The 25208-nt window shown below is 39.1% G+C and overlaps 1 protein-coding gene across 1 annotated transcript in view; it reads left to right on the top strand.

Annotated features, from left to right (window-relative positions):
* Positions 1–25208, top strand: part of KIF6 (kinesin family member 6) — a 601782-nt gene that overhangs the window by 149539 nt on the left and 427035 nt on the right. Inside the window, exon 4 of the mRNA XM_049764755.1 lies at positions 24628–24775. Within this exon, the coding sequence (XP_049620712.1) occupies positions 24628–24775 (148 nt within the window). The remainder of the gene's footprint in view (positions 1–24627; positions 24776–25208) is intronic.

Below are 25208 nucleotides of genomic sequence, written 5' to 3'. Positions count from 1 at the left end.
CTTTTTCCATGCAGATTTTTAAGTTTGATGTAGTCCCATTTGTTTATGTTTGATTCTAAAGTTCTCGCCATTGGTGCTCCATCCTCGAAGACCTTTTTGATATATAGGTCTTCGAGTGTTCTACCTATTCTATTCTCAATAAACTTTATAGATTAGGGTCTGATTTCAAGGTCTTTCATCCATTTTGAGTTGACTTTTGTATAAGGAGTGAGGTATGGGTCAATTTTCACTTTTAAACATGTGGTTTTCCAGTTGTATCAACACAATATGTTGAAGAGACTTTCTTTGTTCTATTTCAAGTTCTTGGCTCTTTTGTCAAATATTAGTTGGCTGTATATCTGGGGGTTTAAGTCTGGGAATTCTGTTCTGACACATTAGTCTGAGGTCCGGTCTTTGTTCCAGTACCATGCTGTTTTGATCACTACGGATTTATAGTATAGTTGCAGGTTAGGTAAAGAGATGCCGCCCAGCTTCTTGTTTTTCAATACCTGTTTGACTATCCTGGGTCTTTTGGGATTCCAGATGAATTTTTTGATTGATTGCTCTAATTCTTTAAAGAATGATGTCTGAATTTGGATAGGGATTGCATTAAAACTATATCATAGTTTGAGTAGGATAGTCATTTTGACTGTTGATTTTACCTACCCATGAGCATGAGATGTTCTTCCATTTCCTTAGATTCTCTTCAATTTCATTCTGGAGTGTTTTTTAAGTTTCCCTGGTATAGGTCCTTCACTTCCCTTGTAAGGTTGATTCCTAGGTACCTAATATTTTTTGATACTATTTTAAATGGAATTGTATTATTAATCTCTTTCTCTTACGCTTCATTATTTGTATAGAGAAATGCTACTGTATTTGGTTATTGACTTTGTAGCCAGCCACTTTGCTGTATTGGTTACTTGTTCCTAGGAGTTTTACTGTGGACTCTTTATGGTTTTCAATGTATATCATCATATCGTCTGCAAATAGAGATAGTTTGAGTTCCTCCTTCCCAATTTGGATTCCTTTGATTCACTTCTCCTGCCGGATTGCTATTGCTAGGACTTCTAAGATTATATTGAATAAAAGTGGATAGAGTGGGCAGCCTTGCCTAGTTTCTGACCTAATGGAAATGCTTCCAGTTTTTCGCCATTAAGGATAATGTTGGCTGTGGGCTTTTCATAGATAGCTGTAACTATCTTGAGGAAGGCTCCTTCTAACCCTGTTTTACTGAGTGGCATTAACATGAAAGGGTGTTGGATTTTGTCAAACGCTTCTCTGCATCAATTGATATGATCATGTGATTTTTGTCTTTCTGTTGTTGATGTGATGTATAATGTGATTGATTTGCATATTTTGAACCAAACTTGCATTCCTGGGATAAACCCCACTTGGTCATGGTGTATGATCTTTTTGATGAAGTGCTGGATTCGGTTTGCTAAGATTTTGTTGAGTATCTTTGCATCTATGTTCATTAGTGAGATTGGTCGGTAGTTTTCTTTTTTGGTGGTGTCTTTGCCAACTTTGGGAATGAGTGTGATATTAGCCTCATAAAAGGAGTTGGGGAGGATTCCTGTTTTTTCAACGGTTTGTAAGAGTCTGTGGAAAAGTGGTAGTAATGTTTGATAGAATTCACCTGTAAATCCATCTGGGCCTGGACGTTTATTCTTAGGAAGTTTCTTAATTACATCTTCAATTTCCTCTGAAGTGATTGGTCTGTTTAGGCTTTCTAGGTCTTCCTTTTCCAGTCTTGGAAGGTGGTATTTTTCCAGGTATCTGTCGATTTCTACTGCGTTCTCCAGCCTAACTGAGTATAGTTGTTCATAATATGATCTCATATTATGCTGTATTTCTTGGGGTTATGTCGTAATCTCTTCCCTTTCATTTGTGATCCTACTGATTTGGGTGTTTTCCCTCTTTTTTTTTTTTTTTTTTTGGTGAGTTTTGCCAGTGGTTTGTCTATCTTGTTTATTTTTTCAAAAAACCAACTCCTGGTCTCATTGATTTTTTTGTATTGTTTTCTTAGTTTCTATGTTGTTTATTTCTGCTCTGGTTTTTATTATTTCTTGCCTTCTGGTTGTGGTTGGATTTCTTTGCTGCTGTTGTTCCAATTCCTTGAGAAGATCCTTTAAACTGTTGATATTGTCATTTTCCTGTTTCTTGATATAAGCTTGTATTTCTATGAGTTTTCCCCTAATTACTGTTTTTGTGGTGTCCCACAAATTTTGACAACTTGTCTCTTCATTATCATTTTTCTCAAGGAATCATTTTATTTCTTCCTTGAGTTGCTCTTCGATCCAGCTGTTGTTGAGCAGCATGTTGTTTAATCTCCAGGTACTAGTTTTTCTCCATTGCTTCTTCTTGAAGTCAATTTTGATCTCTGTTGCATAGTAATCTGATAGGGTGCTTCTAACGATCCTTACATTTGTGGTCTTATATAGGTTGGCTTTGTGTCCTAAGACATGGTCTATTCTGGAGAAGGTTCCATGTGGGCTTGAGAAAAATGTGTATTCTGCTTTCTGGGGATGGAGGGTCCTATATAAGTCTATTAGCCCTAGATCTTCTAATTTTTCATTTAGAGCTCTTATTTCTTTGCTATTTTTCTGTTTGGTGGATCTGTCCAGTGGTGATAGTGGAGTATTGAGGTCCCCTACTATTATCACATTTCCCTTCATGTGTTTCTCCAGGTTTGCGAGCAGTTGCCTGACATATTTTGCTGGCTCTACATTAGGTGCATAGATATTAACCAGGGTTAGTACTTCTTGATCTAATGTTCCCCTGATCAGTAAGTAGTGACCCTCTTTGTTTCTGATCACTTTCTTGAGGTTGAGTGGAATTTGGTCTGATATAAGAATGGCTGCCCCTGCTCTTTTTTGTTTTCCATTGGCCTGAAAGATTGATTTCCATCCTTTTATTCTAAGCCTATGCCTGTCCTGTACTTGTAAGTGTGTTTCTTGCAGGCAGCAGAAGTCTGGTTTATATTTTCTAATCCAGTTCTCTACTATGTTTCTTTTAATGGGAGAGTTTAATCCGTTAACATTTAGGGAGATTATCGACAGAGAGGGCTATTGTGCAGTTGTGTTCTGTAGGGTGGTTGTTGTTACAATTCGGGGTTTGGATTGTGTAGTTCATCTCTGAGTAGGTCATTTAGAATCAGTTTTGTTTGCACAAATAATGCAAGATTGCTTTTGTTTGATAATGTTTTTAGGTTACCATCCCATATGAATGATAGTTTTGCTGGGTATTGTACCCTAGTATGGAAATTTCTTTCATTCGGTCATTTAAATATTTTATTCCACTGTCTTCTTGCTTGAATTGTTTCAAATGGGAGATCTGAATTGATTCTTATGTCCCTTCCTTTGTACTTGAGGTTTTCTTTCCCTTATTGCTTTAAGGAGTTCATCTTTCTCTTTGTTTTTTGTCATTTGCATTACTATATATCTTGGTGTTGGTTTATTAGGGTCTATTTTATTGGGGACTCTTTTCTCTTTCTGGATTTGCACTGAAGCTTCTTTCCAGAGGGTGGGAAAGTTTTCTGCTATTACTTCCCTGACTACGTGTTCTTCCCCTTTCCCTATTTCCTCCCCTTCTGGTATACCTACAATTTTTAGATTATTTCTTTTGTCTTTGTTCATTAAGTACCAGACTTTTCCTTCAAGTACCTTGCCTCTTATTTCCTTGTAGGTTTCCTGGTCGTTTTTGGTTTGCACTTTTCCTTCGAGTACTTCTATGTGTTTCTCCAACTCTGTGATTATGCTCATATAGCTTTTAACTGTGTCTTTTAATTCCTTTATTTCCTTTTGTATGGAGTCTCATGTTTTGTATCAGATCTTCTTTAATTTAGCTAATTTGTTCCTCCATGCATTTCTTGTACTCGGTGGCTAGCGATTCTCTCATTATCTTCACCATAGTTTACATTTTCTTTCTCATGGCTGCTTTTAAATCTTCAGCTCTTGAATCTGTGTGTTTTGGTGGACTTGGGAACTTACTTGGGCTTCTCTCACTATCTCCAGCTATTTGGGTCCTCCTCAGTCTACCCATGTTTTTTTGCATTTATTAGTGTGGCTTGGAGAGCAGTGCCTTCTGATTTCGGCCTGTTTTTGCTCTCTGTGTTGTGGGGCTGGGCCCCTTCTCTGGATTGCAGCTCTGGATGGGACTTTTGGGTGAGCTGGCTGAGGTTTGGCCTCTGGATTGCCCTCTAGTGGAGCCTGAATAGGTCCTGCCCCCTCTTGTTGCCAGCCAGTGTAGTACCACTCCTGGCCACAATGGTGGAGGGTGCTGTTGAGCCTGGCTCTCTTGTCCTCTTCCCCTATGTGGAACTCAGTGGAGCTCCGCCCCCAAACCCCTCCCACCTGTAGTTCCTATCCCGCCCAGGGGCACAGACTCGAGATAGTGCAGGGGTGGAGGCAGAGGAAAGTCCCCTACTGTCTGCCAGCCCTGGAAGCCTCAGGGATGCGATCGGGGGAGGGGTGGGGGGGGTGTCCTACGTGGGCAGGCGCCGGAAGCCTCGGAGACAAGGTCAGGGGAGGGGCAGAGATGGGGGAAAGTCCCCTACCTTCAGCAGACGCCAGAAGCCTTGGGAACGCAGTCAGGGGAGGGGCAGAGACAAGGGAAATTCCCCTACCATCAGCAGATGCCCGAATCCTGGGAGACGTGGTGGAGGAAGTGGTGGAGTCTGGGGCCCCAAAATTTTTAAACCCTATTAAATAATAGAAAAAGTGCTAAAATTTTCTTGCCAGTTATCTATCATTATATCGAAAATGTATGTCTGTAAAATTTCATTAAAAAATTCAACCCCATTAAAATTTGAAAAGAGATGAACTTCCTCAAAGAAACTTCCTCAAAAAAGACATATTGATGGTCAATTAATAAATTAAAAAACTGTTCTAAGTATTTTATCCTTGGAGGAATGAAAATCAAAACAAGCGAGTGTCTGGAGCATTAGTACCGTGGAGAGGGGACTTGCCTTGAACACAGTTGTTCTGGGTTTGATCCCCAACATTCCAATAGCTCCCCGAGTGTCAAGCCAGGAATAACTCCGGAGCAACTCTTGGTGAGACTCTAAACCAAAACCGACAGCAATGAGTAAGATAGGCACACTTCAATACTGAAAGAAACTTCCCCTCTCTCCTCAGCATGGCAGGGAGTGATCTCTGAGTGCACTTAGGTGTAACCCCAGAACATTGCTGAATGAGGAACAAACACCCTGAGTCCCCTAACTAAGAGCAAATAACCAGTACTGACGAGAAAAGGGGAGGGAGTAAGGAATTATCTGTCACCAACTGCTGGTGGAAATGTCAGCTGGTTCAGACTCTTTTTGGAGAAATACAAGTATCTCACACAAATTTAAGAATTAAATATCCAATTTCAATTTTTCCAAATCATGCAGTTTCACTTTTTGTCTTTATTCCACTGTCATGCTCCTATGTTCATTGTAACACTATTTGCAGTGGTCAAAGTATGAAAACAATCTAAGTATCCAACAACAGATAACTGACTAGAAGCTGTGGTTTATATAAATAATAGAATGAGTTTTCTGTACAAAAAGACAAAACCATGAAACCTACTGCTGAATGGATCGATCTGGAAGAATATCATGCTGGGTGAAGTAAATCAGAAGTAAAGGGATTGATGCAGAATGGCCTTTCTGAGATGTGAAATAGGTATAAAGAAACATAGAAGGGAATAATAGATGGACAAAGACAATGAAGTCAAAAACTGGTCTACAGTCGTGAGCTTACCATAGTAGAGGACAGAGGGATATGGGGAAAAGTTGACCCAGAGACACACTTAATGTGGTATCAAACATTGTATGTATGAGATCTTATAATTAACAGCAGTGTATATCAAGATACCTAGAATTAAGGAAAACTTTCAAGGAAATTTTTTTTTAGTAATCTTTTTATTGTGACCAAAGTGGATTGCAAATCTTTCACAGTAATAGTTTAGGTACATAGCAGTATTGAACCCACGGCATTCCCACCACCAGTGTTGTCTTCCCTCCAACCCTATTCCCAACATGCATCCCATATCTCCCTCCTTTGTCCCCCAGGCTGCTAGTAGTTCCCTCTGTGTCTAGTTTGTTGTAGAATGAGTATTGATTCTGTTGTCATTGATTTTGGATTTGGTGTTTAAGACTGATTTTTTTTCCCTACTCAATGTTCATACTGTTGTTCAGTCTTGGTACCATCCATCTTTTTTGACCTCAATTTATGAGGCAAACAATATGATTCAATTTATGAGATTCCGTTTGAAGGGAAGGAAAAAGAAAACAAAAAACCAAAAAGCAAACAAACAAGACCCCCCAAAAAAGCAAAAAACAAACAAAAAATCTGGGAAGGGTCCATCTAGAGGGTTATAAATATCAATTTAAGAGAAGAAAGGAGATAAAGAAGAAAAACATCATAAAAAGACAAAAAATAAAATAAAGATTAAAAATAAAAAAGAACAGACAAACAAGAAAACAAACAAAACAAAACCAAAACTACAATGACAAAAACAATCCAAAAATCACCACCACAATACAGACAACAACTAAGCAATAATCACGAGCCCAAAATAAAAAAAAAATGAAAAAGAAAAAAAATTGTGCTTCTTTTTCCCCCTTTTGCAAAGGCACAGTATATATTGGGGAGATTATTGGCCTAAGAGATACAGGGTTTCTCTGAGCTTGAAGCATACTGTCATGGAAATAACTACAGGATCCATAAAATGCTCTTTTACTTTCTCTTAGGTCTTTTTGTGGTGTCTGGAAACTTTATACTCAGTCGTGAATAGAAAACCAGGCCTCTGTAACTAGAGATCTTGATATTTTCAGAGGGCAGAGGATGGAGCCTAGGATAGAGTTTTTCTCTATGGATGTAGAAGTTCTGTTCCAACACTGTTGTTTTAATCAGTCTTCTGTAATTGGTGGTCTTGTTGTTTGCACTGATTCTAGGGCAAAGCCTAGGATAGAGTCTTTCATTATGTTCCCAGAAGTTCTGCTCAGTTGCAGTGGTCTCAGTCGGACCTCTGGAATTCTTGGTTGTACAAATTATAGGCCAAAGCCTAGGCTAGGGTCTTTCTTATTGGTCCCAGGATAAATTCTGCCTAGTCATGGTTGTCGCAGTCAGTTTTCTGTAGTCAGTGATCCTGATTTCTGCACAGATCAAAAGATGACGTGTCTTTTGATTTCATCGTATTGATAGGTGGTGAGATAAGACAGCCTGTTCTTAGATCAAGTTGTTGCCATTTCCTCATTGTCAGGATGTCATATCAAAACTGGCGCATGTTATTGTCAGAGCCGTATTAAGAATGTCCCAGAGGGACAAGTTCCTGAAGTTGTTGCAGAGAACTGTGTCAGTTCTATGTCTGAGATCTGGGGGTTGGGGTTGGGCAGTTGCTGTCTAATCACATGGAGTCTAAGTTGGGGCACATGACATATATTCAAGGTGAGAGGTGCCCAAACCAAAAAAAAATTTTAAAGCAAGGATATAAGATTTGTAAACATAAATTTACCCAACAGTACATGACATCCCTACTAATCAAAATTTAACTAATATGAAAAGGAAAATAGATAGTGATATGATTATAGTAGGATCCAGTTTCTCACATTCAGCAATAAGTAGCTAATCCATACATAATACCAGTTAAGAAATATTAATTAGCTTAGACTAGCTGACTAATGAACAGATACAGGACATTCACCCATTCTTCTTTCACAAGGAAAACATTCTCTAGAATAAGATATTGGTTCAGAGTTTCTGTCAGATCCTCCGCTTATATTTTATTTTCATTTGGAGAAAAAAACACATAGTGGTGCTTTGTTTTCAGGGATCATTGCTCAAGTGATCAGAGGCAGTGCTGGGGTCAACTCTATGCAAGGCAAGAACCTTTATTTCTGGCCCTCCCTTTTTCCATGGCCTGGTTTGTGCTGGTGGAGTTTTATGACTTACTTGTATAATTTGACTATTAAACCATGTGCGTCAGATGGTATAAACATATCTCGTCTTTTTAAATTGTATGTCCTTATTTTGAGGCAGGTTTATGTTACTAAGATTTTTATTTTGATGTAGTTCCATTTGGATTTTTTTGGGGGGTCTCTGCTGTGTCTCCAAACTAATTTCTATATTGACTGTCAATGATTGCAGTACTCATGTTTTCTTCTGTGTATTTTCTGGTACCATGTCTTATTCACATATCTTTATCCATTTTAAATTGATTATTGTTAGTGGTTAGTGTTCTAAGTCATTTTCACCTGGTTGTCCAGTTTTTCCCAAACTATTCATTGAAAAATCTTTTCTTGCTCCATTTTATGCTTACTTCTTTTGTCAAGTGTGTTGTCCAGGGTCCCCACAAATTATGCAGGGGTTAAAGCACTTGTCTAACACACAGCTAAATCTCTTTTACTTCCCAAAACCATATCTTATTCCTTGAGAACACTACTATTGTCCCCAAAATGTTAATTTTAATAACTTGTATAGATTTGTCTTTGGTTACAATAATATATAAGTTTTGAGACTTTTACCCAAAATTATGAAATTACTACTTCATAAATCTAAATGTACCTATCTACTAATAGTCACATTATTTAAAATAGCCATTCTATATTAGGTAATGTTGCTTTGTAGAGTGTAGTTTAAAATCAGAATAAATAATAAATAGAAACTTTTTTCTCATTAGTGTTTAGGCTATCCAGTGTCATTTGTAGTTCCAAGTAAAGGTCATAATTTTTAAAATTTTTATTTCTATAAAATATTATTTTGTAATTTACAGAGACAAAAAAGAAGAGGGCTGGAAGTTACAGCCCACTTCATGAACTTCACCACAAAGAGTAATGAGTTTAGTTAGAGAAATAACAATAGTGCGAACTATCCTAACAATGAGAATGTATGAGAGAAATTGCCTGTCTAGAGTACAGGTGGGGGCGGGGTGGGGAGGAGGGATATTTGGGACACTGGTAGTAGGAATGTTGCACTGGTGATGGGGGGTGTCCTCCTATATGACAGAAACACAACCACAATCATGTTTGTAACCAACGTGTTTTTTTTCCTTGGAAGCAATACTCTTTTGCTGTTTTATTTTTAGAAATTGATTTTAATATAATTTTTATATTGAACATAGTGGCTTACATATTGTTGACAATAATTTTTAGGTACATATTTACATAAAATCAGGGGGATTCCCATTGCCGATTTGTCCTCCCTACACCTCCATTTTCGTCCTACCTCCCATATCCTCCTCCCTCACACCCGGGGCTGCTAGAAAATGTGGTCCCCTCTGTACCTAGTTTACTACTTAGTAGTCTTGCACCTGTTTGGTCTTGGTGCCTCCCTTATTTCTCCCTCTAACTGGGATGCAGGACTAGATAGTTCGAGTTATGTGGGTTTGTTTGAAGAAGAGAAAAGTAATAAACTGGGGTAAAAGTCTAATATGCCAAAAATGGGCAGAATCCTTCTAGAGGCTCTCATCATCGGTTTGAAAGATGAAGGAGAAAAATAAGGTGAAACACCCCAACAGTACAAAAAGAAGTATCAAATATCCAGTGAGCAGTCCAACAATAACAACAATAAGCACCATTAAAAAAAGCCATGGTCTTGAGATAAAAAACATGGCAGGGCACATAAAGAAAGAAAAGAAAAGAAGGAAAAATTATAAATATAAATGGGGACAACAACTTCAATAACCACACCAAAACAAGGAAATCAACAAGAAATAGATAGGTAAATAAAAATAAAAAATAATAATAAAAATTAACATTTAAAAATAATATATATAAAAATTTAAAAAAATGTTTTGTGCTTTTTGCCTTTTTTCCCTCCTGCAATGGCACAGTAAATATTGGGGTCATTCGGAAAGGAATTCACTTTGCCTTAGTGCTATGGGGTTTCTCCACCATTGGGGTATATTGTCATGGGATTAACTATAGACTCCGTTCAGGTTCATTTACTCTCCCCTTGGTGCTTTCGTGGTGGTTGGAAGGCTTCTGCTCCTTCCGGGGTGATAAAATCAGACCTCTGTATCTAGAGATCTCAGTATCTGCACAGGTCCAGGAGTGGGATTTATGACGAAGTCTTTCTTTGTGGTTCTAGAAGTTCTGTTCTCTCAGTGTCATTTTAATCCGTGTTCTGTGGTTGGTGGTCTTGATCTTTGCACTGATCCTAAGATGGAACCTAGGATAGCGTCTTTCATTGTGTTTCCAGAAGCCCCATTCCTCAGCCAGACCTTTGGAAGTGGGGATCATGATTGTTGTGCAGGTCATGATTCAAACCCTAGACTAGGGCTTTTTTTTTTTTTTTTTTTTTTTTTGATCCCAAGATATATACGGTCCAGTCATGGATCTAGTAGCCAGTCATCTGTAAATCGCAATCTTGGCTTTTGGACCGACCAAAGAGTGACAAGTCTTCTGATTTTGTCATATCGTTAGCTGGTGAGGTAGGATAACCTGCTCTTAGGTCAAGTTGTTCCCATTTTCCTCATTGTCAGGATATCATATTAGAGCTGGCACTTGTTGGTGGCCCAGCAGTATTAAGGATGTTCCAGTTGGGATTTGTTTCCCTTAGCTGTTGTGAAGAACTTTGTTGTTTCTGTGTCTGGGATCCAGGGTCAAGGCTGGACTGATGGTGTCTAATCACCTGGGGTCTAAGTTGGTTCCGCATGACATATTTTCAAGTTGGGAGATACACCTGTATTGTAAACAAGTATGAGTTCTTATCCCTAGTAGATAAGAGCTAGTTTTTATATATAGGATTTCCCCTTTTATTAGTGTGCCTTTGCAGGGAGAAATGGTGCTACATTATATTGTTGGTGCATTTGGGGGTGGACAGAGAAGAAAACAGAAACAGGTCACACACCCAAAAAAGATAAAAATGGGAATAAAAAGATATGTGCTCGCCTATGTATATGTAGAATGAACATTTAAAAAATGAATTAATAAAATAATTAAAGGAACAAAGTGATGCAAGAGACTACTTTACTTTTGGGGAAAAGAAGGTAAGGAGGTGGTGTAATACAGGTCTTATACTTATGTTGAAAGTTTAGGTTTCCCCATTGTCTTTTGGAATTTTTTGTGGTGTGTGGGTTCCCAGGCACCTTTCCATCACAGCCCCTGACCTTCTTGAGATTGTTAAAGATTTGCGGCAGGGAGGTCTTGGAAGTGCTCTTGCATTGGGGATACTTTTAGAGCTAAGTCCGGTTTCAAGTAACAGTCCACATTAGGGGGAGTTGGTAGGGAGGGCCGCGCAGCATGAGTTTGCAGGGGAGTTGATTGCCTTTTCTTGAAGGGGACGAGGTGTGGGTTTGACTGGGTGTCCCTTCGCTTGGGTGCTGGGTACTGGTTCGTTGGGGTAGGAGGTCAGTCTTGATGCCTAATGGATTAAGAACTGAGGGTGAAGAGTTTTAATATGGTGGGGAGGTCTGGATGGGATTGAGGGATGAATGGATAGTTGGATTTCCAAAGGGGAGAAAGGGGAAAGTATATGGAAGGGGTAGGAAGGAAGAAAAGAGAAATACATTAGAAAGAAAGGGAGAAGAGGAAAGAAAAAAGGAAAAGAGAAGAAAAGTAAAGAAAAGAAAAAAGAAAAAAGAAAATAGTGAGAAGAGAGGAGAAAATAGCAAGGAAATGCTAGTTTGCTTGAATGTGTTTGATGAGTAGGGCCTGTAGTATAAGTCTATATGTCACAGTTGCTGCTTCGGTGGTCTGACAGGTCATGTGCTTCAAATCTTAAAAAAAGGTATAACCTAGAGATAAAGTGTATGTTAAAGAGTTTTCTCGGGGCATTCTTGTAGTGCAAGCTGGGTATGGTATCTCGTGTGACTGAGCCCCGAGGTGCCATCTTAGTTTGTCCACCCTTTGTATCCAAGAACGCTTGTGGATAGAGAAGCTGAGAAGTTATTTTAAATATAGTAAGATTAAGACATTAAAACATAGTGTTATGAGATGTTTCCATTGGAATCAGTGATTTCCCATGATGTTCTTTACCTGTAATTCCTGTATAAGATCCCTAAGGGATTATTATGGGCCTTTGTATTAGAAGGCTGATTACATACCTGTTCTCTCAATGCTGCTGTTTCTGCTGTTGCTGCTTTCTTTGTGGTATAATGTGTTGTCAAGAGTTTGTGTTGCTCCTTTCTTTTGTATTTTGGACCCTACTCCCGAGTATATGTTGACTGTTATAGTGTTTGGAGTTTCTACCCTGTTAAAACCTTTTATTTACTTGTTGAGTATTAGTTGTCTATAAAGTGTATGTTCTAGGTGCTTCAGAATAGTGCTATCATTCTGTGTTTATCTTTCATCTTCTGACTTACTTCGTTTAACATAATATGTTCTAGGTCCATCCACGTTGCTGCAAAGTCTGTGATTGTATCATTTCTGACTGCCATGTAATATTCCATTGTGTATAGATACCACATCTTAATGATCCATTCATCTGTTGTTGGACATCGAGCATGGTTCCAGGACTTAGCTATTATACTGAGTGCTGAGATAAATAGTTGGTGCACACATACTTTGGAATGAATGTCCTTCCAACTTGGGGGTAGATACCTAGGAGGAAAATTGCTGGACCAAATGGCAGCTAAATTTTGAGTTCTTTGAGCACTCTCCAGACTGTTCTCCATAGGTGTTGGACTAGGGGGCATTCCCACCAGCAGTGGATGAGTGCCTTTCTTTTTTTTTATTTTATTTAAACACCTTGATTACATACATGATTGTGTTTGGGTTTCAGTCATGTAAAGAACGCCACCCATCACCAGTGCAACATTCCCACCACCAATGTCCCAAGTCTCCCTCCTCCCCACCTAACCCCTGCCTGTACTTTAAACAGGCTCTCCATTTCCCTCATACATTCTCATTATTAGGAAAGTTCAGAATGTAGTTATTTCTCTAGTTAAACTCATCACTCTTTGTGGTGAGCTTCCTGTGGTGAGCTGGAACTTCCAGCTCTTTTCTCTTTTGTGTTTAAAAATTATTATTGCAAGAATGTCTTTCATTTTTCTTAAAACCCATAGATGAGTGAGACCATTCTGTGTTTCTCTCTCTCTCTCTCTCTCTCTGGCTTATTTCACTCAGCATAATAGATTCCGTGTACATCCATGTATAGGAAAATTTCATGACTTCATCTCTCCTGACAGCTGCATAATATTCCATTGTGTATATGTACCACAGTTTCTTTAGCCATTCATCTGTTGAAGGGCATCTTGGTTGTTTCCAGAGTCTTGCTATGGTAAATAGTGCTGCAATGAATATGGGTGTAAGGAAGGGGTTTTTGTACTGTATTTTTGTGTTCTTAGGGTATATTCCTAGGAGTGGTATAGCTGGATCATATGGGAGCTCAATTTCAAGTTTTTGGAGGAATCTCCATATCGCTTTCCATAAAGGTTGAACTAGACGGCATTCCCACCAGCAGTGGATAAGAGTTCCTTTCTCTCCACATCCCCGCCAACACTGTTTATTCTCATTCTTTGTGATGTGTGCCATTCTCTGTGGTGTGAGGTGGTATCTCATCGTTGTTTTGATTTGCATCTCCCTGATGATTAGTGATGTGGAGCACTTTTTCATATGTCTTTTGGCCATTTGTATTTCTTTTTTGTCAAAGTGTCTGTTCATTTCTTCTCCCCATTTTTTGATGGGATTAGATGTTTTTTTCTTGTAAAGTTCTGTCAGTGCCTTGTATATTTTGGAGATTAGCCCCTTATCTGATGGGTATTGGGTGAATAGTTTCTCCCACTCAGTGGGTGGCTCTTGTATCCTGGGCACTATTTCCTTTGAGGTGCAGAAGCTTCTCAGCTTAATATATTCCCATCTGTTAATCTCTGCTTTCACTTGCTTGGAGAGTGCAGTTTCCTCCTTGAAGATGCCTGTAATGTCCTGGAGTGTCTTGCCTATGTGCTGTTCTATATATCTTATGGTTTTGGGGCTGATATCGAGGTCTTTAATCCATTTGGATTTTACCTTCATACATGATGATAGCTGGGGGTCTAAGTTCAATTTTTTGCAAGCAGCTATCCAATTGTGCCAACACCACTTGTTGAAGAGGCTTTCCCTGCTCCATTTAGGGTTTCCTTTATCAAAAATTAGTTGATTGTATGTCTGGGGAACATTTTCTGAGTATTCAAGCCTATTCCACTGATCTGAGGGCCTGTCCTTATTCCAATACCATGCTGTTTTGATAACTATTGCTTTGTACTACAGTTTAAAGTTGGGGAAAGTAATTCCTCCCATATTCTTTTTCCCAATGATTGCTTTGGCTATTCGAGGGTGTTTATTGTTCCAAATGAATTTCAAAAGTGTCTGATCCACTTCTTTGAAGAATGTCATGGGTATCTTTAGAGAGATAGCATTAAATCTGTATAATGCCTTGGGGAGTATTGCCATTTTGATGATGTTAATCCTGCCAATCCATGAGCAGGGTATGCATTTCCATTTCCGCGTGTCCTCTCTTATTTCTTGGAGCAGAGTTTTATAGTTTTCTCTGTATAGGTCCTTCACATTTTTAGTCAAGTTGATTCCAAGATATTTGAGTTTGTGTGGCACTATTGTGAATGGGTTTGTTTTCTTAATGTCCATTTCTTCCTTATTACTGTTGGTGTATAGAAAGGCCATTGATTTTTGTGTGTTAATTTTGTAGCCTGCCACCTTGCTATATGAGTCTATTGTTTCTAGAAGCTTTTTGGTAGAGTCTTTAGGGTTTTCTAAGTAGAGTATCATGTCATCTGCAAACAGTGAGAGCTTGACTTCTTCGTTTCCTATCTGGATTCCCTTGATATCTTTTTCTTGCCTAATCGCTATAGCAAGTACTTCCAGTGCTATGTTGAATAGGAGTGGTGAGAGAGGACAGCCTTGTCTTGTACCAGAATTTAGAGGGAAGGCTTTTAGTTTTTCTCCGTTGAGGATAATATTTGCCGTTGGCTTGTGGTAGATGGCTTCAACTAGATTGAGAAAGGTTCCTTCCATTCCCATCTTGCTGAGAGTTTTGATCAAGAATGGGTGTTGGACCTTATCAAATGCTTTCTCTGCATCTATTGATATGATCATGTGGTTTTTATTTTTCTTGTTATTGATGTTGTGTATGATGTTGATAGATTTACGGATGTTAAACCAGCCTTGCATTCCTGGGATGAAACCTACTTGATCATAGTGGATGATCTTCTTAATGAGGCATTGAATCCTATTTGCCAGGATTTTGTTGAGGATCTTTGCATCTGCATTCATCAGCGATATTGGTCTGTAATTTTCTTTTTTTGTAGCATCTCTGTCTGGTTTAGGTATCAAGGTGATGTTGGCTTCATAAAAGCTATTTGGAAGTGTTTCCGTTTGTTCAATTTCATGAAAGAGTCTTGCCAGGATTGGTAGTAGTTCCTCTTGGAAAGTTTGAAAGAATTCATTAGTGAATTCATCTGGGCCTGGGCTTTTGTTTTTCAGCAGACCTTTGATTACCATTCTAATTTCATCAATGGTGATGGGGTTGTTTAGATATGCTACATCCTCTTCCTTCAACCGTGGAAGATTATAAGAGTCCAAGAATTTATCCATTTCTTCCAGGTTCTCATTTTTAGTGGCGTAGAGTTTCTCAAAGTAGTTTCTGATTACCCTCTGAATCTCTCTCATATCAGTAGTGATCTCTCCTTTTTCATTCCTAATACGAGTTATCAAGTTTCTCTCTCTCTCTTTCTTTGTTAGGTTTGCCAGTGGTCTATCAATCTTGTTTATTTTTTCAAAGAACCAACTTCTGCTTTCGTTGATCTTTCGGATTGTTTTTTGGGTTTCCACTTCATTGATTTCTGCTCTCAGCTTTGTTATTTCCTTCTGTCTTCCTATTTTTGGGTCCTTTTGTTGAGCATTTTCTAGTTCTATTAGCTGTGTCATTAGGCTACTCAGGTAAGCTCCTTCTTCCTTCCTGATGTGTGCTTGCAAAGCTATAAATTTTCCTCTCAGTACTGCTTTTGCTGTGTCCCATAAGTTCTGATAGTTTGTGTCTTCATTGTCATTTGTTTCCAGGAACCTTTTGATTTCCTCCTTGATTTCATCTCGGACCCACTGGTTATTGAGTATGAGGCTGTTTAACTTCCAGGTGTTAAGGTTTTTCTTCTGAGTCCCTTTGGAATTCACAAATAATTTCAGAGCCTTGTGGTCAGCAAAGGCAGTCTGCAAAATTTCTATCCTCTTGATATTATGGAGGTATGTTTTATGTGCCAGCATGTAGTCTATCCTGGAGAATGTCCCATGTACATTGGAGAAGAATGTGTATCCAGGTTTCTGGGGGTGGAGTGTCCTATATATATCCACTAAGCCTCTTTCTTCCAATTCTCTCCTCAGGTCTAGTATATTCTTGTTGGGTTTCAGTCTGGTTGACCTATCCAGTGTTGACAAAGCAGTGTTGACGTCCCCCACAATTATTGTGTTGTTATTGATATTATTTTTCAGATTTGTCAACATTTGTATTAAATATTTTGCTGGCCCCTCATTCGGTGCATATATGTTTAGGAGAGTTATTTCTTCCTGCTCTACATACCCCTTGATTAATATAAAATGTCCATCTTTGTCCCTTACAACCTTCCTGAGTATAAAGTTTGCATTATCTGATATTAGTATGGCCACTCCAGCTTTTTTATGGGTGTTGTTAGCTTGGATAATTTTTCTCCAGCCTTTTATTTTAAGTCTATATTTGTTCTGACTATTCAGGTGCGTTTCTTGTAGGCAGCAGAAGGTTGGATTGAGTTTTTTGATCCATTTAGCCACTCTGTGTCTCTTGACTGGTGCATTTAGTCCATTGACATTGAGAGAAAGAATTGTCCTGGGATTTAATTCCATCTTTATATCGAAATTTGGTGTGTCTCTTGGTTAGTCTTGTCTTAAATTAGGTCTTTCAGTTTTTCTCTTAAGACTGGTTTGGAGTCTGTAAAGTTTCTGAGCTGCTTTTTGTCTGTGAAACCATGTATTCTTCCGTCAAATCGGAAAGTGAGTTTTGCTGGGTATAGTATTCTGGGTGAAGCATTCATTTCATTCAGTCTTGTCACAATATCCCACCACTGCTTTCTGGCATTGAGTGTTTCTGGTGATAGGTCTGCTGTAAATCTCAAGGACGCTTGCTTGAACGTAATTTCCCCTTTTGATCTTGCTGTTTTCAGAATTCTGTCTCTATCTGTGGGATTTGTCATTGTGACTAGGATGTGTCTTGGGGTGTTTTTTCTGGGGTCTCTTTTGGTTGGTACTCTTCGAGCATGTAGGATTTGATCACCTATATTCTTTAGCTCTGGAAGTTTCTCTTTAATGATGTTCTTGACCATTGATTCTTCCTGGGAATTTTCTTCCTGGGTCTCTGGGACTCCAATGATTCTTAAGTAGTTCCTGTTGATCTTATCATAGACTTCTATTTTCATCTGTTCCCATTCTTTGACTAATTTTTCCGTTGTCTGCTCATTTGCTTTAAGTTTTTTGTCCAATCTCTCCTGCTGTATGGAATTGTTATGTATCTCATCTTCCACAGCACCAAGTCTATTCTCAGCTTCTGATACCCTGTCCCAGAGCTTATCCATTTTGTCATTCACTTCGTTTACTGACTTTTTCAGGCCTGTTAATTGATATGTTATTTCAGTTTGGAGTTTTGTGATTTCTGTCTTCATATTTTCTTGGTTCTTATTAGTGTTCTGTTCAACTCGATTCATGGTTTCTTTGAGTTCTTTGAACATATTCCATATTGCTAGTCTAAAGTCCTTATCTGAGAGTTTGATTAGTTGGTTGGCCATTATCTGGTCATCAGAATTGTCCTCTTCATTCTCTATGTCTGATGCTGGCCTATGTTGTTTCCCCATTGTCACACTTGTATTTTGGGTTTTTCTACGTGTTGTGGTGGTATTCATTGGCTATATGATGTAGGCAGCACACTTCTCTGGCTCCGCCCTTTCTGGATGGGCTGACTTGTCTCTAAGGGAGGGGAGTCCTCTGTGGGTGAAGCCTCACACTGGATCAAATCTTAGGCCCAAGCATTCAACGGAGAAGACAGTCCGAAGAGGAATGCTTGCTTCTGTGTTATAGCTCAGTTCTTAGTGTGATTTTTTCTTCTTGTTACGATGGTGTTCTTTTCTTAGAAAGAGCGCATGGCCGCGTAGCGAAGCGGAGCGGCTGTGCTCTGCTGGAGCGTCTTTTGCCCCACTCCCAAGAGTTTCACGCAAGAGGACAGTAGAGAAACATTTACAAGGAGCACTCACAGTTGGGCTCCACTGGGCAGGTGCAGATTCGTGGCTTTTCCCTGCCTGATGTCCCAAACAGGGCAGCTGGCTTCTGCGAAAGCCCGCCGGTTTTCACGTTCTGGAGGAGAGTGCCTTTCATACCGAATCCCCGCCAACACAGATTGTTCTCATTATTTTTGATGTGAGCCATCCTCACTGGTGTAAGGTGGTACCTCATTATTCTCTTGATTTGGATCTCCCTGATGATGAGTGAAAGTGAGCATGTTTTTATGTGTTTGTTGGCCATCCTTCTGTTGTCCTCAGATAACTGTCTATTCATTTCATCTCCCCACTTTTGTATGGCTTTATTTGATTTGGGGGGGCTCTGCTTTCTGAGTGCTTTGTATGATCTAGATATCAGCCTTTTATCTGATATGTCGAGTGAAAAGATTTTTTTACCATTTTGTTAACTGTCTTTTTGTGTTAAGTAAGGTTTCTTTCGCCAGGCAGAAGCTTTTTGGTTTGATATAGTCTCATTTGTTTATGTTTGATGCTAAAGTTCTTGCCATTGGTGCTCCATCCTTGAAGACCTTTTTGATATATAAGTCTTCAAGTGTTCTGCCTATTTTATTCTCAATAAACTTTATAGATTTGGGTCTGATTTCAAGGTCTTTGATCCATTTTGAGTTGACTTTTGTATAAGGAGTGAGGTATGGGTCAATTTTCACTTTTGTACATGTGGTTTTCCAGTTGTACCAACACCATTTGTTGAATAGACTTTCTTTGTTCCATTTCCAGTTCTTGCCTCTTTTATCAAATATTAGTTGACTGTATATCTGGGGGTTTATGTCTGGGAATTTTGTTCTGATCCACTGGTCTGAGGTCCTGTCTCTGTTTCAGTACCTTGATGTTTTGATCACTATGGCTTTATAGTATAGTTTCAAGTTAGGTAAGGAGATGCCACCCAGCTTCTTGTTTTTCAGTATGTGTTTGGCTATTCTGGGTCTTTTGTGGTTCTATATGAATTTTGTGATTGATCTAATTCTTTAAAGAATGATGTCTGAATTTGGATAGGGATTGCACTAAATCTATACAGTAGTTTGGGTAGGATAGTCATTTTGACTATGTTAATTCTACCTATCCATGAGCATGGGATATTCTTCCATTTCCTTAGATCCTCTTCAATTTCTTTTTGGCGTCTTTTAAAGTTCCCCTGGTATAGGTCTTTCACTTCCCTTGTAAGGTTGATTCCTAGGTACCTAATATTTTTGATACTATTTTAAATGAAATTGTATTTTTAATCTCTCTCTCCTCAACTTCGTTGTTTGTATATAGAAATTATGCTGTCTTTTGTGTATTGACTTTGTAGACAGCCACTTTGCTGTATTGTTAATTGTTTCGAGGAGTTTTACTGTGGACTCTTTAGGGTTTTCAATGTATATCATATCATCTGCAAATAGAAATAGTTTGAGTTTCTCTTTCCCAATTTGGATTCCTTTGATTCCCTTCTCTTGTCGAATTGCTATTGCTAGGACTTCTAAGGTTATATTGAATAAGAGTGGAGAGAGTGGACAGCCTTACCTATTTCCTGACCTTAGTGGGAATGCTTCTAGTTTCTCGCCATTAAGTATAATGTTGGCTGTAGGCTTTTCATAGGTAGCTGTAACTATCTTGAGGAAGGTTCCTTCTACACCCTATTTTGCTGAATGTCTTTAACATGAAAGGGTGTTGGATTTTGTCAAACGCTTCTCTGCATCGATTGCTATGATCATGTGGTTTTTGTCTTTCTTGTTGTTGATGCGATGCATAATGTGGATTGATTTGTGTATGTTGAACCAACCTTGCATTCCTGCTATAAAACCAACTTGGTTATGATGTATGATCTTTTTGATGAAGTGCTGGATTCAGTTTGCTAAGATATTGTTGAGTATCTTTGCATTTATATTCATTAGTGAGATTGGTCTATAGTTTTTTTTCTTGGTGGTGTCTTTGCCGTCTTAGGGGATAAGTGTGATATTAGCCTCATAAGAGGAGATAGGGAGGATTCCTGTATTTTCGATGGTTTGTAAGAGCCTATGGAAAAGTGGTAGTACATTTTCTCAGAATGTTTGATAGAATTCACCTGTAAATCCATCTGGGCCTGAACTTTTGTTCTTAGGGAGTTTCTTAATTACATCTTCAATTTTCTCTGAAGTGATTGGTCTGTTTAGGCTTTCTAGGTCTTCCTTTTCCAATCTCAGAAGATGGTATTTTTCCAAGAATCTGTCGATTTCTACTGGGTTTTCTAGCCTAGCTGAGTATAGTTGTTCATAATATGATCTCATATTATGTTGTATTTCTTGGGGTTCTGTTGTAATCTCTCCCCTTTCATTTGTGATCCTACTGATTTGGGTGTTTTCCCTCTTTTTTTTTGTTGAGTTTTGCCAGTGGTTTGTCTATCGTGTTTATTTTTTCGAAAAACCAACTCCTGGTCCATTGATTTTTTGTATTGTTTTCTTAGTTTCTATGTTGTTTATTTCTGCTCTGGTTTTTATTATTTCTTGCCTTCTGGTTGTGGTTGGATTTCTCTGCTGCTGTTGTTCCAGTTCCTTGAGGTGATCCTTTAAACTGTTGATTTTGTTATTTTCCTGTTTCTTGATATAGGCTTGTATTTCTATGAGTTTCCCCCTAATTACTGTTTTTGTGGTGTCCCACAAATTTTGACAACTTGTCTCTTCATTATCATTTTTATCAAGGAATCTTTTTATTTCTTCCTTGAGTTGCTCTTTGATCCAGGTGTTGTTGAGCATCATGTTGTTTAGTCTCCAGGTATTAGTTTTTCTCCATTGCTTCTTCTTGAAGTCATTTTTGACCTCTGTTGCATAGTAATCTGATAGGGTGCTTCTAACGATCCTTACATTTGTGGTCTTATATAGGTTGGCTTTGTGTCCTAAGACATGGTCTATTCTGGAGAAGGTTCCATGTGGGCTTGAGAAGAATGTGTATTCTGCTTTCTGGGGATGAAGGGCCCTATATAAGTCTATTAGCCCTAGATCTTCTAATTTTTCATTTAGAGCTTTTATTTCTTTGCTATTTTTCTGTTTGGTGGATCTGTCCAGTGGTGATAGTGGAATATTGAGGTCCCCTACTATTATCACATTTCCCTTCATGTGTTTCTCCAGGTTTGCGAGCAGTTGCCTGACATATTTTGCTGGCTCTACATTAGGTGCATAGATATTAACCAGGGTTAGTACTTCTTGATCTAATGTTCCCCTGATCAGTAAGTAGTGACTCTCTTTGTTTCTGATCACTTTCTTGAGGTTGAGTGGAATCTGGTCTGATATAAGAATGGCTGTCCCTGCTCTTTTTTGTTATCCATTAGCTTGAATAATTACTTTCCACCCTTTTATTCTAAGCCTCTGTTTATCTTGTAGTTGTAGGTGTTTTTCTTGCATACAGCAGAAGTCTGGTTTATTTTTCCTAATCCAGTTCTCTAATATGTGTCTTTTAATAGGAGAGTTTAGTCTATTAACATTTAGTGAGATTATTGACAGAGATGACTGTTGTGTAGTTGTGTTCTGTAGGGTGATTTTTGTTACAATCGGGGTTTTGGATTGTGTAATTTGTCTCTGATTAGGTCGTTTAGGATCAGCTTTGCACAAATAGTTCAAGTTCGTTCTTGTTTGAGAATGTTTTTAGTCTGCTCTCCCATATAAATGATAGTTTTGCTGGGTATTTTACCCTAGGTTGTAAATTTCTTTCATTCAGTCATTTGAATATGTCATTCCAATGTCTTCTTTCTTGAATTATTTCAAATGGGAGATCTGGTTTGATTCTTATGCCCCTTCCTTTGTAATTAAGGTTTTTTTTTCTCCCTTATTGCTTTAAGGAGTTCATCTTTCTCTTTGTTTTTTTGTCATTTGGACTACTATATGTCTGGTGTTGGTTTATTAGGGTCTATTTTATTAGGGACTCTCTTCACTTCCTGGATTTGCACTGAAGTTTCTTTTCAGGGGGAGGGAACGTTCTCTGCTATTATTTCCTTGACTACTTGTTCTTCTCCTTTCTCTATTTCCTCCCCTTCTGGTATACGCACAATTCTTAGATTGTTTCTTTTGTCCTTGTTCATTCCATACTGGTCTTTTCCTTCCAGTGCTTAGCCTTTTATTTCTTTTTTGGTTTCTTTTTTTTTTTTTTTTTTTTTTTTTTGGTTTTTGGGCCACACCCGTTTGACGCTCAGGGGTTACTCCTGGCTATGTGCTCAGAAATCGCCCCTGGCTTGGGGGGACCATATGGGACACCGGGGGATCGAACCGCGGTCCTTCCTTGGCTAGCGCTTGCAAGGCAGACACCTTACCTCCAGCGCCACCTACCCGGCCCCTCTTTTTTGGTTTCTTGGTCATTTTTTGTTTGCAGTTTTTCTTCGAATTCTTCAATGTGCTTCTCCAACTCTGTGTTTCTGCCCATAAGGTTTGTTACTTTGTCTTTTAATTCCTTCAATTTTTTTTGTATGGAATTTCTCATGTTCTTTAACATTTCTTCTTTAATTTGGCTGATTTGTTCATCCATAGATTTCTTATACTCGGTAGCTAGAGTTTCTTTCATTTATTTTTATCAATTCTTGCATTTCCTTCTTCATGGCTGCTCTTAGGTCTCCTTCCCATGGATCTGTGCGTTTTGGTGGACTTGGAAACTTGCTAGGGTATGTCTCCGTATCTCCAGATATTATGGTTCTCCTTGATTTACCCATAATTCTTTGCTTTTATTGGTGTGGTTTTGAGTGCTGTGCCTTCTAAATTCAGACTGCTTTGGTCCCCTGTGGTGTGGGGATGGGTCCCCTCCCTGAGCGTGGTTCTAGAGGGGGTTGTTGGGTGAGCTCACTGAGGTTTGGCTCCTCCTGTGCTCTGTATGTGGCCTGATCCGTTGCTTTTCCCTTTTGTTGTCAGCTAGTGCAGATCCTCTCCTGGGCACAATGGTGGAGGGTGCTGTTGAGCCTAGCTCTTTCGCCCTCCCTCCCCTATCTGTAAGTCAGCTCTCCTTCAGTGGGTCTGGTCAATTTCCTTCTCCTTATTCCTGCTAGCCGGTGCAGTTCTGCTCCTGGCCACAATGGATGAGAGCGCTATTGAGCCTAGGTCTATCCTCCTTCCCCTCTCTGGAAGTCAATGGAGCTCCGCCCCCACCAGCCTCAGCAGAAGAAATTCCCGTAGTCAAACCCACCTAGTAACTGCCCTCAGCCCTTGGGGAGTCTCAGGTCCACTCCAGGGCTCAGGGGGGTAGGCTGCTCTAGGTTAGCCAATGGTCCAGGTGGCAGGCTCAAGCTCACCCAGTCTATTGGTCCTAGCCCGTTCCAGCGGTGCAGCGTGGGTCAGGTGCAGGGTTCTCCTCATCTGGTCTACACTCAGCTCAGGCTCAGGGGCGTGGGGTGCAGCGACGAGAAGCCAGTCTCAGGCTCCCACATGGAGAATGTGGAGGTGCTGGGGAAAAGCACTCACCCGTGTGCTCTCCACTCGGGCTTGGGGTCCCTAGGAAGGGCACAGGGTACGGAAGCGAGAAGCCTGTCTCAGGCTCCCATGTGGAGAGTATGGAGGTGCCAGGGAAAAGCACTCACCCGTGTGCTCTTTGCTCGGGCTACCAAGGTGTTTAAAAATTTATTATTTTGATTTTGATAGGGATTATAATTGATATGCATGTTGCTTTAGGTAATAGTCACTTTAATTTTGTTAATTCTTCCAATTCATGAATATGTAAGGTTTATTTTATCATTTCTTAGTATCTTCTAATTCTTTGAACACTATCATAAGCATGTTCAGGTATGATACTATATCTCATTGCTATTTTGATTAAAATTTCTATGATAACAGATGATGATAAACACTTTTTATATGCTTATTGGTTAAATTCCCTCTTTAGGAAAATACCTATTTCTCTCTCCCCATTTTATTGTGGGCTATTGTTTTTCTTGATGCTGCTGAGTTTTATGGGTACAATATAATAGCCCCTAATCTGGTGTATGGTGTGAAGATACTTTCTACCATTCATCATGTTGTCTTTAAATTTTAGCTCAAGTTTTTTTTCTTTTTCTTTTTCTTTTTGGACCACACCTGGTGATGCTCAGGGGTTACTCCTGGCTACGCGCAATCGCTCTTGGCTTGGGGGAAATATGGGATGCTGGGGGATAGAACCGCAGTCTGTCGGGAAGGCAGACACCTTACGCGTGCACCACTGCTCCAGCCCCATAGCTCAAGTTTCTTTTGATGAGTAAAATTATTTGAGTTTGATATAACCCTATTGTTTTTTTTTATTTCCTATACTCTATTGGATGACATTGGTAAAAGGAGTCTTTTTATGGTTCTCCTGAAGTGATTTCTAAAAGAAATAGTCTTATGTGCTAATTATCCTGGATAAATATTTCTGTAGATATAACTCTAAATAGCATTGAATAAGGTTACTATTGGAATGCATGCATTAATATAAATATATTTAGACTCTTCTGTATTAAAAATGTGCCACATCTTTCTGCAGTGTCTTGGCAGGTTACAATGGTACCATCTTTGCTTATGGGCAAACAGGCAGCGGGAAGACATTCACCATTACAGGAGGAGCAGAGCGCTACAATGACAGAGGCATTATCCCCAGGACACTGTCGTACATTTTTGAGCAATTACAAAAGGTATAAACCTTTAAATTCACTTTACAACTTACATAGAGAACAGCAACTTAATTTTCTTTCATCAAATAATTATTGACATTTCATTATATCAGTAAGAAGACATTTTATATTATAAGAACCTCAAGTGTTTCCATTTAAGAAAAATGAATCATTTTGCTGAATAAGTAAGAGTTAAAGGGGCCTGAGAGATAGCGCAGGGGTAGGACATTTGCCTTATGCTGAAGGAGGATATTCGAATCCCAGCATCCCATATGGTCCCTCAGCTTGCCAGGAGCGATTTCTGAGCGTAGAGCCAGGAGGAACCCCTGAGCGCTGCCGGTTGTGACCCAAAAACCAAAAAGAAAAAAGAAAAAAAGAAAAGAGTTAAAGAGGTGCTTCTCATTAAAGTGCTTATATTTAAGGAAATACTGAAAAGGAATTCCTATGATATACC

The sequence above is a fragment of the Suncus etruscus genome, chromosome 18 (genome assembly GCF_024139225.1).
Source record: "Suncus etruscus isolate mSunEtr1 chromosome 18, mSunEtr1.pri.cur, whole genome shotgun sequence".
NCBI classification, from domain to species: Eukaryota; Metazoa; Chordata; class Mammalia; order Eulipotyphla; family Soricidae; genus Suncus; species Suncus etruscus.
The sequence above is the reverse complement of the archived record's forward strand: the minus strand, read 5'-3'. Positions and strand labels throughout refer to the sequence as shown.